Raw genomic sequence first — 17812 nt, 5'->3', positions numbered from 1 at the left:
GGAGATAATATAAACTCATGGTTTTACCGCATAAATCATATTGACCATTAAGGGTTTTATTGGAAAGGCGTTACTGTGCCAATGATTAATTGGCAGCCATGCGAAAATGAGCTGAATTGATCCACAATATTTTACACCTGAATTTTGCCACTGTTCAGTCTAACTAAAATCTCGCAAAGGGATGACCAAAGTCACCATTGAATTGAACAATTTAAATGACATAGAAATAATATAGCTACTGCATTTGCAGCTAGATTGGGATACTTAATGTTGATTTATAACTCTGTCCATCTATTTGTCTATGTTGTCCCATGATAGATTTGTGGCACGGGGTTCACGTCTGTATTCCGTCATCAAGTAGTGCAACAGCGCCACCATGTGGGTGCTTTCGTCATTGCTCTGACAAGTGACCCATCTTATGTTCATAAATTATACTGTATATGTTATTATACGACCATGTAATAGAGCAGCCGAGGCATTTTTCTATTGATGCTTCCACCTTCCTAATTAATAATAAGAAATAAAAGTCAAATTGATCAAAAAAGTTTATTCTGTCATGAAAACGTTTCTAGCTACAGACCCTCCTCGCTTATTTTGCACAAATAGCAAAACTTTGTTTAATGCATACGAGGGAGAAAGAAAATCAACAAATAGAGGGATGAAGAGCTCCTCGTGATTGGATTGGCTGTTTATTGGAAGGGAGGGAGGGCAAACAGGAATGTGTTTCAAATGTCTTGTAAAAGACAAGGTATACCTTTCACTTGCTCCTCGAAAAAAAAAAAAAAAACATTTGGCAGGAGAATAAAATCTTATAAAGTCTTAAAGGCAATCTTGAAAGGGGCAATCCCCAAGGGGCCTCCCTGGGTATAAGACAGATCCAGGCTCTCTTGGTTGGAAAAGGATTGTTCGAGCTGCTTCTGGAAGGCATCAGCGGCTGCAGTAGTTTTAATCAGGTGGACTTCATGACCCAGAATCCCTCAGCATTCTTCTTTGATATAGATTTGATCGTCCGTGTCAGACTCCAAGTTTTCCAGCCTGTCAGTTTGTCCACTCATAATCTCGTCTGGGGTTTTCATGAACCTACACACACACACACACACACACACACACACACACACACACACACACACACATAATTGTTATACACACAAATATTATCACCAGACATGTTTAGCTGTGATGATCATAAACCGTTATGGCAGCTGTGTATGATCCCCTACCTGAAGAGCAGTCTCTGCCCAGGCTCTTTCCTGATGATGTTCAGTTTGTAGTAGTGCCTCAGTGCTCGAGACATCTTCTCATAGGTCATATTGGTCCTATTCTGTAACAAGAAATACCACAAGAGATTGAGATTAATAGGTAAAACTCCCAACCACCCTCCTGGTTTCTGGCTGGGCCTTATGTGCATGTCAACCCTTATATAAGTTAACAGCAGGAACAGCTCCTGGGTGAGGTAGTTTAACACATTCTCAAATAATATTTTCTTTTAGTGCCCACTGCCCAGTAGTGTTTTGGAAAAGTCAGACATGGATGTCTGCTAAATTACATTGGTTCCCTTGGATACCCTTTGCTGGATTACCGTGGTTACCTTTTTCTAGGTTACCTTTTAATTAAATTACCTTAGTTACCCTTGGCTGGGTTACCATAGTATCCCATTGCTTGGTCACCTTATTTCCCCATTGCTTGGTTACCAGTAGCTAGGTTACCTTTTTTACCCTTTGCGGGTTTAACCTGGTTACCTGTTGCTAGGTTACCTTGTTTAACCTTTGATGGGTTACTTTGGTTACCTGTTGCTAGGCTACATCGGTATCCCATTGCTAGGTTACCTTGTGGTTGCCCCAGAGCCGAGCCAGGCCATTGGGGTCCATGATACGGAAGACTTTGGTCTCTGGGTCCTCCCAGCGGATGTAGTTCTCGTACCGCGTGTCTGAGAGGAGCTGGTAGACATAGTCCCACAACAGCCGGCAGTCTGGAACACACACACACACCACGGAAACATCACGGTCACTTGCTGTTGGTGACCTTTGGACATTCTGACTGATGAGGACTTTGACTTATGGTCATTTCTGGTGACTAAGAACATGTTGCTTAGACAGCAGAGTTGTCAAGGCTCTTAAGGTCTTGCACAAATACTGGAATCACTCTCCCTCCTTCCCTAACTCCCTCCTCCTTCCCAACACTCCATCTCCACTCCACACTCATCTCTCCAGGATTGTCCCCACCTGCTATCCGTCCAATAGGCATGGCCTGCTCCTCCGGAGGGGAGATGGGTACGATGACGTGGTGGTTCCTGAACAGCTCCTCCTGGTGGCCGAGGTTATGCTGCTGCTGCTGGTGCACCAGGGAGATCTGGTGGTGCGGAAGACCCTTCCCTTCCCGCCCGTTCTCATGCGGAAGCTGGGGAGGGGGCACGCCTCGCCCGTGTCGGAAGTCCCCCGCCCCGCCTCCCCGCCCCGGGCTGAGCAGCAGGGGGTGCATGATGGCGCTGGGCATGAGCTGGATGACCCGGGGCGGGGGTCCGTCCTGGGCGCCGGGGCTGCCCGGGCAGGGGGCTTCGCGGGGGGTGGCGCAGCGCCCGTTGGGGGCGGCCGGAGACACGGAGAGGGGGTAGAGGTCCTCGGGCAGGTGGTGGTTGCTGTCGGGCAGCTGGGAGGACGCCTGGAGGGGGTCCTCGGCGGTGGGGCGCTGGTGGGCGTGCTCCGGAGGCGAGCGTCGGAGGGCGGGGGCCAGCGGCGAGCGGGAGCGATGTCGGAGCTCGATGGTGGGCGGGTGCTGGGGGAGGGGCTCCGTGCCTCGCGGGGCCCGGCGTACCGTTTCTGGTGGGAGCGGGGAAACGAGAGCGAGTGTTAAGCCTTTCGGGTATGTCAGGAACGGGAGTACGATGCTGCCGTTTAGCGGGTTAGGGATTGCGTCTGTAGATTGCATCACAGCACCACTCACCCCCCCCCCCTCCTAAACAATGTGTTCTATATCAAAGTCATCACTCACAGTTGTCAAATGTTTTTAATGCTTTGTATTGAATACAGACCACATTTAAACACATTGTGGCATATATACCATTTGTACATACAGGGCTGAACATTAGATATTCATCTAATGTATTGAATGAATGAATCTGTGTCATTATTGTATAAAAGTGTAAGTTTGGGTTATTTTCCTCCTAAATTTCACTCCAAACCACTAGATGTCCCTACATTCTCATGCATAAACTTTACTATGTTGTCAGAAACAGCTGGTCAATAAGCTTAGACTGCCCTCTACTGGCTGGGAAAGATCAACACAGTAGATTCCTTCCAGGCCTTAAGCATGGCTGTATTTACCATCACACAGTAGACAGCAGAGCATTTGAAGACATATACTACGTCAGAGCGAATGACTCCTCACATGGACAGACACGGGCCTTGTCTAACTTTGTCATGAAGCAGAGCCTCACCAAGACAAACAAGGAAGTAAATATGTGCTTGGGTCATGGCAAAGCCAATCACTTCCCCTGTAATAAACCAACCCAGCTTTTGACAAGAAACATTCATCCAATCGCTTGAGTAAATACAGAGGCTGTGTTTCCTGGTGGAGCAGGTTTTTCTGTCAACACCCTCCCCCACCCACACCCTTTCACTGCCCCCCTCGCTTTCTGGTCATTGCACACCTTATAGCACACCTTCCCCCAGGCCAGACTGGAGTCCAAAGTACCACTGGTGGGGAGAGAGAGGGCTCTCTTCTATCAGTCACACAGTGTAAACACAAAGACGCACACAGATACACACAGACACACATGTATGTATCTGTGTATGTACTGTATACATACACACATAGTAAACATAACCATATACATGTATGTATGTATGTAGGTAGCTATCTGCAATTACATCTCTGTACAGTAAATACAGGTCGACTTAATAATGCTACAGGAAGGTCTGAATACTCAGTATGAATAACAAGTAGCCACAGTACCGGGAAATACAGTCTTCTGCAAACGTTTAATGGAAAGCACCGAGATTCGTGCACAATCCATATTTTATGATTCTGAAAATAATTTGGTGCCTGTTAGTCTCTCTGGATTCATTGATGTGCTGGAAGGCACCTAGCCAGAATTCTAGTACATCCAGAGACACTGGAACCGTTTTTTTTTTATTTATAAAAAAACACGCTTTGATGATCTAAACCAGCGTCCAGATCCCCTCATTAATTGACGTGATCACATTAGAGCAGTTGAATCTCTCAACAGAGGGCAGAACAGCGTTTCCACTTCAGCAAGACCAACCCAGTTCCCAGTTCCTGGAGAGCACCAACCCTGGAGGGGTTCGCTCCTACCCAAATCCCGGGCTCCTTATTCTAGCAATGAGCTGCTTGATAAGATTAGAAGATTAGTAACAACTGGGGTTGGTTAGGGTTAGGTCCCGCAGCTCTGCAGGAAGAAGGCTACTGTATATACCCTTTCCAAAACTGCTTAAGAAATAAATGATAGTATCAATAATAATAATAATCACCATCAATTTCATACAAAATAATACTTATTTTTGTGACGCCTTTCGACATACTAGACGCACAGAAAAGTATATATACACACACACACACAACACTGGACTGTACGTTGTTTAAAGATGAACGTGTCCACTGAGGCCATGTGGACCGACTGAAGTTCTCCCACCTACCTTCAAGTTTGTGTTGCTGAAGAGCTCCCTCTGCCAGCGAGTGCAAGGAGTTCCCTGGGAAGTAGGTGGGGGGGTAGGAGACGTGAGGCTTCCTCTGTTTCAGGATGTGCTGCAGGAGCTCGTACAGGACGTCCCCTACAGACACACAGGGTCAGAGGTCAACGGATTCTCCCCCCGGGTGGTACACATACAGTGCAGTACAGTACACACAAATGTACATGCAGGCACCCACAGATCCCCCCCCCCCCTTCCCTACACACACACACACACACACACACACACACACACAGAGCAAACCGGCTCCTGCCCAGATGCTTTTGGTAAATAACAGGGAAGTTACACAAGAAACATCGTCACACACACATCATAGATGGTTAGGGTCTGGTTCTGTATTCTGACAAGGGAGCCGGACCTGAAAACCCCAAGACCCAAGTCATGGCTTGTGATTCTGGGCGACAGCCAGAAAAAACATTGCTACATCTACGATTGTACGATTACAGGAGTCATTTCCCATCCCTTCCCTTAAGGTTAAGGGGCTACACGCTGTGATTCTGTATGTGAATCACTATGGCAAGTGCAGACAAAGCCCTGCTCTGGTGACATATCAGACCAAGGCAGGGCTGCCCAAGCCTGCTCCTATACAGATATTGTCCTGTAGGTTTACACTCCAACCCTGTTACAGGGGGAGATCGTTTCCTGAGGATTACACTCCAACCCTGCTCCTGGAGAGATAACCTACAGGATGGTATCTCTCCAACCTTAATCCAGCACACCTGATAATTAGCAGGTTGATAAGATAAGTAAGATGAGGTTAAAGTGAACACCTACAGGAAGGGACAGGCTCTCCAGGAACAGGGATGGGCAGCCCAGGCCTTAACCTTCCAGGCTAAAAACACAGCTTGCTGTGACAGAAGGTAATGATCAAAACCAATCTGTCAGGTAGCTTTCTTCCCAGTTATAATCACAGTGTCGTCTGCATGTTAAATCTTGCTTCAGCAAGCCTGGTTAACATTGGGCCAGTGTTTAGGCATGTTTAAGAGGTTCACTGTATAAACACACTTATTGTGAGGAGACCTTTCTAACTTTAAAAAGGCTTCCCGTGAAGGAAATGGTTCTTATAAAGGAAGTAAAGACACCGCAGGAACACACACACACACACAAACACAAACACACACCCCTTTCAGTTCTCACTTTCTTGTCCTGCAGCTTCTGTTCAAGCGGCAAGGGAAATTCCTGGTTGTTACCAGGTGACGGTTAAGGTCGGTTTGTACTTCCTGTTAGACCGTTTACCCGACGGGTCTCTACTTCCTCTACTAAACAACGACACAGATATACAGCAGTCTGTTCTCAGCAGCTGCCTGTCTGCCTGCCTCTGTCTGCCTGCCTCTGTCTGCCTGCCTCTGTCTGCCTGCCTCTGTCTGCCTGCCTCTGTCTGCCTGCCTCTGTCTGCCTGCCTCTGTCTGCCTGCCTCTGTCTGCCTGCCTCTGTCTGCCTGCCTCTGTCTGCCTGCCTCTGTCTGCCTGCCTCTGTCTGCCTGCCTCTGTCTGCCTTGTCTATCTATCTGCCTGTCAGTCTGCTTGCGTTTGTTGTCTCTCTTCCTGTACACTGGCTTCACTTATTAACTGTCACCTTTAAGTGTCTCACATTCACACAAAAAACCTGTTCCTCTGAAGTAAATGATTCCACAAGTCAATGAGTGTGTGTGTGTGTGTGTGTGTGTGTGTGAATGTATGCGTGTGTGGTAGAGTGGAATTGCTCCAGGGATAAGTGATGTAGTATAAGGTAAGTAAACTCAGAATCACACACACACACACAACCTAACTAGAACAGATGATGTGAGCAGTTAGACTCGGAGCCTTGAGAGTTGAGGTACCGGAGTGGGGAGAGCGGTAACGGAAGTCCTCCTTTGTGAGCAGCAGCAGGGCTTTGCCGTTCATCTGGAAGGAGCCGCTGTTGATTGGCCGCAAGGCAAACTCCCTCTCGGCCCAGCGTAGCCATTGGCTAACGTCCTCTCTGTTCCAGAACACTGGCTGTAGGCCTGCGAGGAGGGGGGGGGGGAAGTGTTAGGAGGATATGCAGTGGAGGAAAGGGGGACAGGAGGAGTGGAGATAAGGAGGATGTGGGGGGAGGATGTGGAGAAAGAGCGGGGGAAGAGGAGGAAAGAGTGAGGACGGCAATAGGAGATAAGGAGGTGGAGGAACAGAAAAGAGAAGGGGGGAGTAGGGGAAGAGGAGGACAAGGCGAGAGGAGGTAGGGGAAGGGAAAGAAAAGGATGGGAGAGGAGAGGAACAATCATGGAGTGGAGGATAGGGTTCAAAGAAGGAAGACATGAGAAGGACAAGGGAGAGTAGAGAAAAGGAGGAGGAGAAGTTGAGAGAAACGAGAGAGAGAGAGAGGATGAGAGGTGATGAGGGGAAAGAGAAAAACAGAGACGTTGACATGAAGAGAAAGAAACAGAGGAGAATGTGAGAGGAAAGAGAGAGAGGTAGCAGAGAGACGATGAGAGGAAGGAAAGCAAGGGAGGAAATGGGGTGAGAGGGGGCAGAGCCGGCAGGAAGGAGACAGGAAGGAAAGAGGCAAACATGGCGGAGAAAGAGTGAGCGAGAGCAAGGAGAGGAAGTTACAAGTGGAGATGAAAGCGAAAGAGGTGGTCGGTAGGGGAGAGGAAAGGAGAGCGTGAGAAGGGAGGTGTGAGACAGGATGAAGACAAGGAGATCCCAGGTTGAGGAGGAGAGGAAATGTATTAGAGGAGTCAACGAGAAAGAGAGAGAAAGCGACAAGGAGGAGGAGAGAAAAGGAGAAATACAGAGAAAGAGGGCGAGAGCAAGAGAAAGAAAACAAGGACATTTCAAAACACGGACGTTGTTATAAAATATCGTCATCATTCTAATATCAGTGTAATGTCCCACACGTCATCATTAGCATTGTCTCCCGTCATGTTGTCATGCCTACCAGATCACATGACTTGTGGATCAGCAAGGAGCACACACTGAGGCCTGGTCGAGGGAATCAAGATCACACTGTGTCACCCTCAAGTCTCAAGAGACGGCTGTTGCTGTCAGCATGGGAAGAGAGCGCAGCAACATTCTGAACCGAGTCTTCAGATGACCGCTGACCAGAATCACAGCTATATGTCCTGTCTGAGGGAGTTTGTAAACAACTAAGAACAATAACTACCAATAACAACAATAACTAACTCGGAGAAAGATTCAACAGTCAAACAAGCCTTTTGTCTAATTATACCAAAATACTGTCTTTTACAACCTGGGGGGTTCTATTGCTAAATGTAAACTACAGGTATGTATACCTCAGCAGAGCATAAGAGGTTTGGAAGCCTCAATACAGTTGGCAAGGAGATGGTAACAAGGGTGACAACCCAGCCAGCCCATAATAATCCTCCTTCCAACTTTGTGCCAACACTGCACCCTGTGACGTCAGAACTGAACCGGTTCAGACTCACAGTAGGATTCAGACTCAACCTCACATACGTTCATACAGTTTCCATTTTTCATTACCTTTCCATGTGATCCATTTCCTACGCTTTTAGGAAATTGGATCAAACACATAGTGACACATAGGTGCACATAGGTGCGTGTCGTCGAACAGTATTTGGGTGGGCAGAGCCCAGGGCCGGTCTGTATGCGAGAGAGCACAGCTGCCATCAGACGCTACACTGTCACACCCACGCGCTACACGCAGAGGAATCATTTCATGCGCCTCGGTTATCGCCTCCCCTCCAACACTTCCTCTCCAGGCAGGACAGCTGTTATCTTTGGCCACCGGCGCGCGCTCCGTGTCACTGTCACACGAGTAATCGGAACCCGGAGCGATCGCTTCCCCCCCCACGCCCGTCAAACAAAGGAAGTTTTCACGAGAAGCGATCAATATGAAAAGAAACGCTGTCTAGATTGTCAGCTTCCCATTTCCTACCCCCCCCCCCTCCTCCCCCCCCACCCCCCTCCTCCCGTACCAACAAAGATAGTGGAGCATGACTTTGATAAGAGTCAGGGCTAGACTGTCAGGAGTGTGGCCCGAGGCATGTCCAGTACCGACCCCCTGTAGTGTCACAGCTGGAACAGAGTGACAAGCATGTGACAGTGTGAGAACCAATAAGATCATGTTTCATCGCAGGTGAGTCAAAGACACCAGAGATCATGTGATCCACAGGTGATAGATCTCCGGGCTTCTAACCGGAAGTCAAGGGGAAACTGTATGATGATGACCTGAGTATGGCTCGGTCTTACAACCCAAGGAAAGTCTTCAGGAACAGGGGTCTTGGCAGAGTCAATAGCATGGAGCAGCCGTGGACGTCCTCTGAGTGTGACCTCTAGACCCTGTGATGCACACAGAGAGGGTCCTCTAGACCCTGTGATGCACACAGAGAGGGTCCTCTAGACCCTGTGATGCACACAGAGAGGGTCCTCTAGACCCTGTGATGCACACAGAGAGGGGTTTTTGGTGGTCGGTGGGGGGGGGGGGGGGGGGGTCAGACATTTCTGTGGTATGTCCTGTCCTCTCCCGGGATGTTGGAGGGGGGGGGGGGAAGAGAGAGAGAGAAATGGAAAAAGAGACAAAGAAGGACAGTGACAGAGAGAGGGAGGGGGGGGGGGAGAAAGAGAGAGGCCGTCAGAAAGAGGTGCCTCTCTGCCAAAACCCTCAGAGATCCGGCCTGCCGGCTGGACCCAGCCATCTGCACAGGGCCCAGTGGAGGAAGGAACGAGGGAGGTGGAGGAGGAGGGGAAGAGAGGAGGAGGAGGGGAAGAGAGGAGGAGGAGGGGGGGAAGAGAGGAGGAGGAGGGGGGAAAGAGAGGAGGAGGAGGGGGGGAAAGAGAGGAGGAGGAGGGGGGGGGAAGAGAGGAGGAGGGGGGGAAGAGAGGAGGAGGAGGGGGGGAAGAGAGGAGGAGGAGGGGAAGAGAGGAGGAGGAGGGGGGGAAGAGAGGAGGAGGAGGGGGGGAAGAGAGGAGGAGGAGGGGGGGAAGAGAGGAGGAGGAGGGGGGAAAGAGAGGAGGAGGAGGGGAAGAGAGGAGGAGGAGGGGGGGAAGAGAGGAGGAGGGGAAGAGAGGAGGAGGGGAAGAGAGGATGAGGAGGGGGGGAAGAGAGGATGAGGAGGGGGGGAAGAGAGGAGGGGGGAGAGAGGAGGAGGAGGGGGGGGAGGAGGAGTAGGGGGGGAGAGAGGAGGAGGAGGGGGGGAAGAGAGGAGGAGGAGGGGGGGAAGAGAGGAGGAGGAGGGGGGGAAGAGAGGAGGAGGGGGGAAGAGAGGAGGAGGGGGGAAGAGAGGAGGAGGAAGAGCAGAAGAGAGGAGAAGGGGAAGAGAGGAGGAGGAGGAAGGGGAGCCCAGACAAACGTGTCCCACAACCAGTTCCAGCATGGGCTCTGTTTCAGCACAGGAAACTTCCTGCTGTAAGGTCAGGGGGCGCGGGCTTCATCAACAGTCAGCAGCAAGATGGGGAGGGCAGGGAGAGAGGGAGAGGGCGGGGGGGAGAGGGGGAGGGCGGGGGGAGAGGGGGAGGCGGGAGGGCGGGGAGAGAGGGGGGAGGGCGGGGGGAGAGAGGGGAGGGCGGGGGGTACTGAGAGGGAGTGGGAGTGAGGGAGAACAGGGAGAGGAAGAGTGCTGGAGGGAGAGGGGGCTAGTGAGCTCAAGTGGGAGGGAGAGGAGGGGGATGAGGGAGGTAATAGGGAAGAGAGGAGAGAGAGAGCAGGGGAGAGGGAGAACGGGGGGATGATGGGGGAGAGCAAGAGAGGGGGAACGAGAAGGGTTAGATCAATTGGGAGGGGAGGGAAAGTGTTGGTTGAAGAAAGGGAGGTGGACAAAAGAGACAGAGGGGATAAAAAGGAGAGAGTAGTGGGAGGGAGAGAGAGGGAGGGAGATTGAGCGAAGAATAGATGCGGTTACGTAGGTGGGAAGAAGAGAATGGAAAAAGGGATCACACACGCTCACAGAGATGGATGGAAGGGAAAAGAGAGAGAGATGCACCTTTCAGCCCCCCCCCCCCCCCCCTTCAACCCTGTTCAATAGAACATCCTTCACATTGTCTTATGTGAGGGAATCTGACACATATTAATCTCAGTATTCAAGACAAATTCAATTTCAGCCTCCTCTCCTTTTCACCAGGGCGTTTGTTAGACGCATGCTTTGATTCCCACATTTGTGTGTGTATATGTGTGTGTTTACAGGATGAGACACTCAGGCACGACCAGCGGATCCTGGGGCCCTTGACTAAACCGTGGGCTCCAAATCCTCTGATGACACATCATTTTACTCTGTGGATTCACAAGCCCCCACTCTCTCTCCTTCTATACTCTCTGTGTTCCTCTCTCTATCTTTCAGTATTTTTCTCTCTCACTCTCTTTCTCTCTCTCTCTCTTTCATACATTCAGACACACACAGTTGCCAAGGCAACTTGCAAGCACTTGGGATGAATGAAGGAGAGAAGGGATGAGATCACTAGTATCTTGTTTCGTTGCTGGCCTACAGAAGCCCCCCCCCCCCCCCCCCCCCCCCCCCCCCCCCCAACTTCCTCTCAAACAAACTAAAGACACGGGGAAACAATGTCCCCATTCTCCTTTAGACCTTGCCTCATGCCGTCCCAGTGACAAAACATTACCTGCGGTAAGCTGTTAAGTCTTCGGGTAAGAAACCCAGTTTGAAGGTGAAGAAACAGCCCATGTACCTGACTGAGTAGAGCTCTCCCTGGCGGCCACCTCTCCTGCTTGCTTCCTTCTCTTGAATAGGGCTGACGTTGGGCGTTCAACGTCCACTGGAAAGCTTTTCAGTAAACTAAACAGAGGGGTGGAAGAGGGAGAGAACGGGAGGAGCCTGAGAGGAAAGAGGGGGAGGAGGATGAGGAGAACGTGGAGGAGAAAGACGAGGGGGCGGGGGGGAGAGAAGGAGGAGGAGGAGGGATGGCAATGACCTTGTGGTCCCAGTGAGTCAGAGACATGCGAGTGTGACACTTTACACATCTCCTCTGTTCGCACCCCCGCTTTCACTCATAACTCTCTGTCATTCTTCTCTCTCTCTCTCTCCATGCGTCTCATTTCTCTTTCCTCTCCTCCCCCTTCTCTCACTCTCCTCTTTCTACGTCTCGCTCTCTTTCCCCATCTCATCTCCACCCCTCCCTCCCTCTCTCTCTCTCTCTCTCTCTCTCTGCTTCTCATCCCCTCTCCACCCTCCCTCTCTCTCTCCCTGCTCTGTTACGTTCCTCTTCCTCCTCTCTCTCCCTCTGATAGGCGTGGCGGCCGCTGTTGACCCCCCCCCCCCCCCCCCCCGTCCTTCACAAGCCAGTACGCGTGTTCAAGTCCAACCTGCTTTGGACTTCAGCCAGTCACAACAATCATAAAACCAGTTAGCAATCAAACACGGCTTTAAAAGCGGGGAAGTAGCACAACCTGTTTTTGATAGGTGGTTGTATTTTGAAACTGGGGTTGAGGGGGAGGAGGGAGAGAGAGAGAGAAACTGAAGGGTGACAAGCTGGCACCTGTCAGTGTTCCTCTGTAAATAGTTCCCATTTCCGAGAACGGGAGACAAAAAGTTCCACGTTTTGAAAAAAAGAAAATTGCCATCAAAAGATAATCAACAACTGCCTATCCCTCTCTGTCTACCTCCCCCCCCCCCTCACTCTGTAACACTGCAGGTATCTCTAAGGCACATGCGTTTGTTTTAAAACAACCTTTTTCCAAACAAGCTTATATATCGCCCCAAAAGTTATCGTCAACAGAATCTGAAAACCACGCTGCGCCCCACTATATGACCCCCTTCCTGTTGGCTTGCTACTGTATTCATCATTCCAGACCAATAGAAAGTATGCGGAGGTCATGCTTTCAAAATGTTCATGTGATTTGGAACTCAGTGTTGTAGATGAAGATACTGCTTATTCGCGTGTTCCACAGTTAGAGCACTTTGTTCGAGTATAATACACTTTAGGGTATATTATTTGCATACCATCGTTACAATAAAAATGGACTGCTGACTTTGCCTTTTTGAGTATAGATTTTGTAACTACTGTCTTGTGAAAAGAAATATAAAAAAAAAACATACTTATATACTACATACACTTTTTTGTTATATTATTATATAATACTGAGTGCTCACTCACACACACACACATACACACACACACACACACACACACACACACACACAAACACACACACACACACACACACACACACACATAAACACACACACACACACACACACACCCCATGGTGACATGTGGAGCCGGTTGTGAACAGGATGCACAGAAGGCTGCTCTCAGTTTGGCCGTTGGCATGTGAGAACAGTTTCCCTTTCAGAGCAGAAAAGAGAGGGAGAGGAAAAAAACAACAACAACATTTATTCAGGAAGTGCCGTCTGCCCACTCAGGAAATTCCTGAGGATGAGAGCTGCTTCCAGGGGCAGGAAATTTCCCCTCAGAAAGGTTGACGCACACACACACACACAGACATACACACATGCAGCCAGGCACACACACACACACACAATGATTGCACAGCGGCACTATATACATAGTGAGACACCTAAACTAAATGGCACAGAGAGACACAGAGGCAGAGAGACACAGAGGCAGAGAGACAGAGAGACAGAGAATGCCGGCGGTCTCACCTAGGCCTACATGATCTGTGACATGCCAAAGTGTACAATCACAGCATAGGAAGTGAGAGCATGCCACAAGACAGGGCCCTCCCATGGGCTACAAACACACATGCATACAACAAACTGTCTATTAGCCTTCCAACTGCCAAACCAACAATGCTGCATTGATCTCCTTTACAACCCTCACCCCACTGATATCTATTCATGCATAACTTATAGACTGACACACAGCTACTGTGCAAGGATGTTAATATGACAGAGACAAATCATTAACTACATTATTGTGCAAAACTGTATGCATACTTTAATGTACAGCATACATGCACATTTCCTGCTAATCACTCTGATCAGTCAGTTAATTTAGGTTATGCTGGTAATGTAAACTCCTGCTTGTCATGAACATATTAGGTCCTACATCCTAATCAAAATGAAAAGACCGATGCAGAGAAATGGAGAGACGGGCAGAAAGACTGTGTGTGTGGGGGGGTATTTACTGTATCCCACTAAGGTTTGTTGTATCGTACAAACAAAAAACACATACTCTCACACGCACACAAACACACACATAGCATCCACCTACACAGCTCACACGCATGTGCACGGTGACACACACAGTATCCACACAGTACAAACTCTGCTGTAGGAGGAAACACCATAGATTATTAACTATGGAATCCAGCCAGTCACTTCAGTCGCCTCACCAGAGAACCTGGTTTCCACGTGGAACTACTCCTCACATGTAAATGTTCAATGAGACTGCTCCTAGACTTTGACCTATTAGCTCTGGGTTTCTCTGAATGTGGTATCCACAAACAGCAGTGAATGAACAGCTCATGACCTGGTGTAGCAAACCTCACCACAGCTGAAGAAGCAAGTTAGGAGGTTAGGAGGAGACACAATCACTTTTAACCCAAAGAAAGCTGGACTTCCTAACCGATTGCTCCTCCTTCTCCTCCTCCTTCAGCTTCACCTCCCCCTGCACCCCCCCCCCTTCCTCCTCCTGTTCCTTCCAACTGCTTGTTGTCCTGTTTCACCCCCCCCCCCCCCCTCCTCTGCCTCCCCCTGCTCCTCCTCCTCATGCAGGGCGGTGGGAGGAGGTTGTGTTCCCCACCTATAAGGGTTAAATGAAGCAGCATTCTTTCAGGGTGAGGAGCCGGCTGCCTCTCTCTCTCTCTCTCCCTGATCTAATCCACTTCCTCCCCAGGAAATGGAGAAGGCGGATTTCTGCCCACACTGCAATTTCCTCCCTTCCTCCCTCCCTTCCTTTCTCCTCGCCCACCAACCCCCCCTCCCCTTTTCCTTTCCTTCCCTGAAGACACATTCTCTTTGAATGTGGGGTTACTGGCTGAACTGTCTCCCAGCACAACAGGCTGTACATCCAGCTAGCAGAGCAGAGCAGAGGAGAGGGGAGGGATACAGGCATGTTACTAGTCGTCTCTGTGTGAATAAAGTGCTGGATCAATGTCAGAAGGAGTGATGACTGAATAAAGAGAGTATCTTAGACACGACAGAGACACGCACGGCTAAAGGGCTGAAAGGGTTTCAGGAGGAGGTATATTGCATAGTGCAATGTAGGGCAGAGATTTACCATTTGTGGAGAACAAGTCAACCAGTTATCAACAAACCAATCAGGCAACCGTATCTCCTGAAATTAATGAATTTAAAAAATATGTATATATATATTAAATAATAGAAACACAGGTCTTCTATGGAATGTTGTGTTCCTAAGGCAACACACAAGAGGAAGAGGAACTTGGATGGCAGGGGGAAGGTTCCCGTGTAGGTTCAACGTGCATCAACATTTATCTTCTCTATCAGGAGATATCAGACATCACCATAAAATGACAGCAGTGTTTTACATTAAGGCTGAGTAGCACTAGCATGTTTGAAGCTGGTTAAATATTGATGGTTTCTTACACAAAGCAGGCCAGCCTCCTGTTTAAAAACTGTGTCTGAATCGTGGCACACTTCCAAACCCACCTGTCGTGCTACTGTCAGCCAGTGACCTGTTGAGACCTGCAGGCGGCCATGCCAGTAGACGTACCGGCAGTGTCACTGCTCCCCCCCGCCCCCCTTCCCCCCCCCCCCTTCATCTCCTGACCCTGCTCACAACACTGGGGAGTGTCTCCTCACATTGTGTTTTACATCCTTCCTTTCTTTCCTTCCTTCCTTCCTTTCATTCTTACTTCCTTGTTTCCTCTGTCAAACTGGATCTCGCAAGTCTTGTGAAATGTGGTGGGTGGAGGCTTGGCGCCCATCCTAAAACCTTCACCTGCCTAATCAAATCCACAAACTCATCACCTTCAAGACGGCAGGTCCCTTTCTCTTCCTCCTCTTTCCTTCTCTCCGTCTACGGGTTCTTCATTCTGACATGTCTCTTCCCCCCCGTAGTGTGTGTTACTGGTTACACTGTCACTGCGTTACTGGTGACAGTGTCACCGTGCTTCTGGTTGCCATGTCACAGGTTACCGTGTCACCGTGTGTGTTACTCAAGCCCACGCCATGCCATTAGTGTGTCCTGAGCTGTTCCGCGGCCTGCTGACTGTGTCCTATCGTCATGATGCTTGGTGCTCCACTGTCCTCTATTGTTGTATGTTCTAGTCCAGTGCCTTGGTTCTAGTCCAGTGAAGCTTCACAGTCCAGGTCTCTGACCCTGCACACGCTCCGGCACCTCCAAGCCAGGGAGCTGGTGAGTACGGTGCATGTATGTGTGCCTGTATTCATGCGTGTGTGCGTAGGTGCGTGTGTGTGTGTGTTACTCACGCAGGTGCGCGGGCAGTCTGGCAGGCTCATCCTCCATTCTGCTGGCTGTCCTCGCTGCGGGAGCATGGACGGGGGAGGAAGTGGAGTTTGGCAGGGGGCTCGCGGAAGGACTGAAGGAGCTCCTCTCCTGCTATGAATAGGCACAGAGACACAAAGCATGCCTTACAAACCTCGCCGTCAGCAGCCCTAAACCCAAACACAGCCGGTGTCACCGGCAATACAGAGACCGAGGCAGACCTTGGAGAGTCAGGGGTCCCAAACATCTCGTGAAAATGTGAAATGTGATCATGACTATATACAAAGTGCCATATTCGCGTGAAACACTTTTAGAAAAGGCAACAAAAACATTGTGAACATTGCAATGAAGTAACATCTGGGAATTGGATTCTGTAACATTCAATAGCTTTCCATGTAGAGGAACTGAGTGTTTGGCTTTGCCTCTAAGCATGCCTGACCACATGCCATTGTGATTCATTCAGCAAGTCAAACAGAGACTACCAGTGCTAGAAGCCCAGTGTACCAGGAACTCACAGTGGAAATGTTGCAATAATCTTTTAATCTCCCCGATCACCACTTCCCTACTCCCTAACATCCGAGTAAGAAGGCTGCCGACCTCAAGCTAGCCAGTATCATCCAACGGATAGAAAAACTGCATTCTGTGACCGGGATTGCTTGTTCACATTGTCCACCTTGGGGGTGTAGTACAGTATGAGGATGAGGTCATTCGCAGTTCAAAGAGCTGTAGAGGCTTAACGCAAGTTGGAGTCTCCTACTGGATCCTTCGGTGCTAGGTGGGAATGCTAGTTAGAAGCATTCTGTGTCACTGACATGTAGCCTGCGCCAGTTAAATAATTGCTACTTCCAGAGAAGAAGAATGGAGAAAACTCGTATATACATTAGCCTACAGATCATGAAGTCTGGGGGAAACTAGGCCTACCTGGAACGAACGTGGACCACACGATCAGAGTTTAAAAAAATATATATTTTATAGGATAGAACATAATAGAATAGCCTAATGTAGAATAAGGCCGTGACAACTGTGTACTTGCAAGGATGTTCATGCTGCTTTGTGTTAGGCTACACGAGTGCAAAAATGACATTTACCATGCAGCTACTTGTTAGACAAAAAGTATGCGTTGGCTAACATATGTGTAGGATAAAAACCACTGTCGTGATGAGTATCTCAGGTAGGCTATGGGCTTCAGCGAAATCAATAAACTCGCGCAGCACTCACCGGGAAGTGTAGGCTACCACAACAACACAGCGGAGAAACGCGTCCTTCAGCAACAGATGATAACCAACAAACGTTGCGGCTGTCAACAACACGACCGCTCCAACTGCATCTCACACGGGGTCCTAGAACTTATTCTTGTTTCTAGAGATAAGACAATACCTTTATTGGGATTGACGGGGATTCGGACATTTCTCGCTGTGTTCAGATAGTTGTCTTCCTCGCACTTTCCTTTTTCCTTTCTCCTCTTTGAAATAAACCAGACAATCAACCTACACCCGACACCTTTGCCTGGCGAGGATTAAGCGCTGCGTAATCGAGAAGTTAAAGGATTTGTTATGTATCCATAGTACGACCACGTTTGTCATAAACACGCGAAACTTCTTTTGTTTTCCTGTCGGTGCGCGCTACATTTCGGCAACGCGTAGGTTAATTCCTTCCTGGAAGACAGAACTAAAAGACGGACATCTCTCCGTCCGTGCTCATTGATTTGGATGTGTAAACGGGCGAAATGACGTGAATTCCCAGCATTGAGCCCAGCCCCCTTAAAGAGAAACCCGAATCAGGAAA

The 17812-nt window shown here is 49.3% G+C and overlaps 1 protein-coding gene across 4 annotated transcripts; it reads right to left on the bottom strand.

Annotated features, from left to right (window-relative positions):
• Window positions 1-527: 527 nt before the first annotated feature.
• etv6 (ETS variant transcription factor 6) lies at window positions 528-17812 on the bottom strand. Of its 4 annotated transcripts, none has more exons than XM_067254904.1 (8): window positions 17405-17812; window positions 16012-16138; window positions 6526-6690; window positions 4653-4787; window positions 2223-2816; window positions 1827-1969; window positions 1221-1321; window positions 528-1080 (listed from the first exon to the last, which is right to left on the bottom strand). In XM_067254904.1, exons 1-8 carry the CDS (start codon window positions 17432-17434, stop codon window positions 978-980), a joined length of 1398 nt encoding a protein of 465 aa, XP_067111005.1. In that variant the 5' UTR covers window positions 17435-17812; the 3' UTR covers window positions 528-977. The 4 variants fall into 4 exon arrangements, with proteins under 4 accessions (XP_067111005.1, XP_067111004.1, XP_067111006.1 ...); XM_067254903.1 differs by having other exon boundaries at window positions 16012-16141; window positions 17405-17811; XM_067254905.1 differs by lacking the exon at window positions 17405-17812 and adding an exon at window positions 17246-17388 and having other exon boundaries at window positions 16012-16141.

The sequence above is a fragment of the Osmerus mordax genome, chromosome 17 (genome assembly GCF_038355195.1).
Source record: "Osmerus mordax isolate fOsmMor3 chromosome 17, fOsmMor3.pri, whole genome shotgun sequence".
Classification (NCBI taxonomy): domain Eukaryota; kingdom Metazoa; phylum Chordata; class Actinopteri; order Osmeriformes; family Osmeridae; genus Osmerus; species Osmerus mordax.
This window is presented reverse-complemented; position numbering and strand designations above follow the sequence as displayed.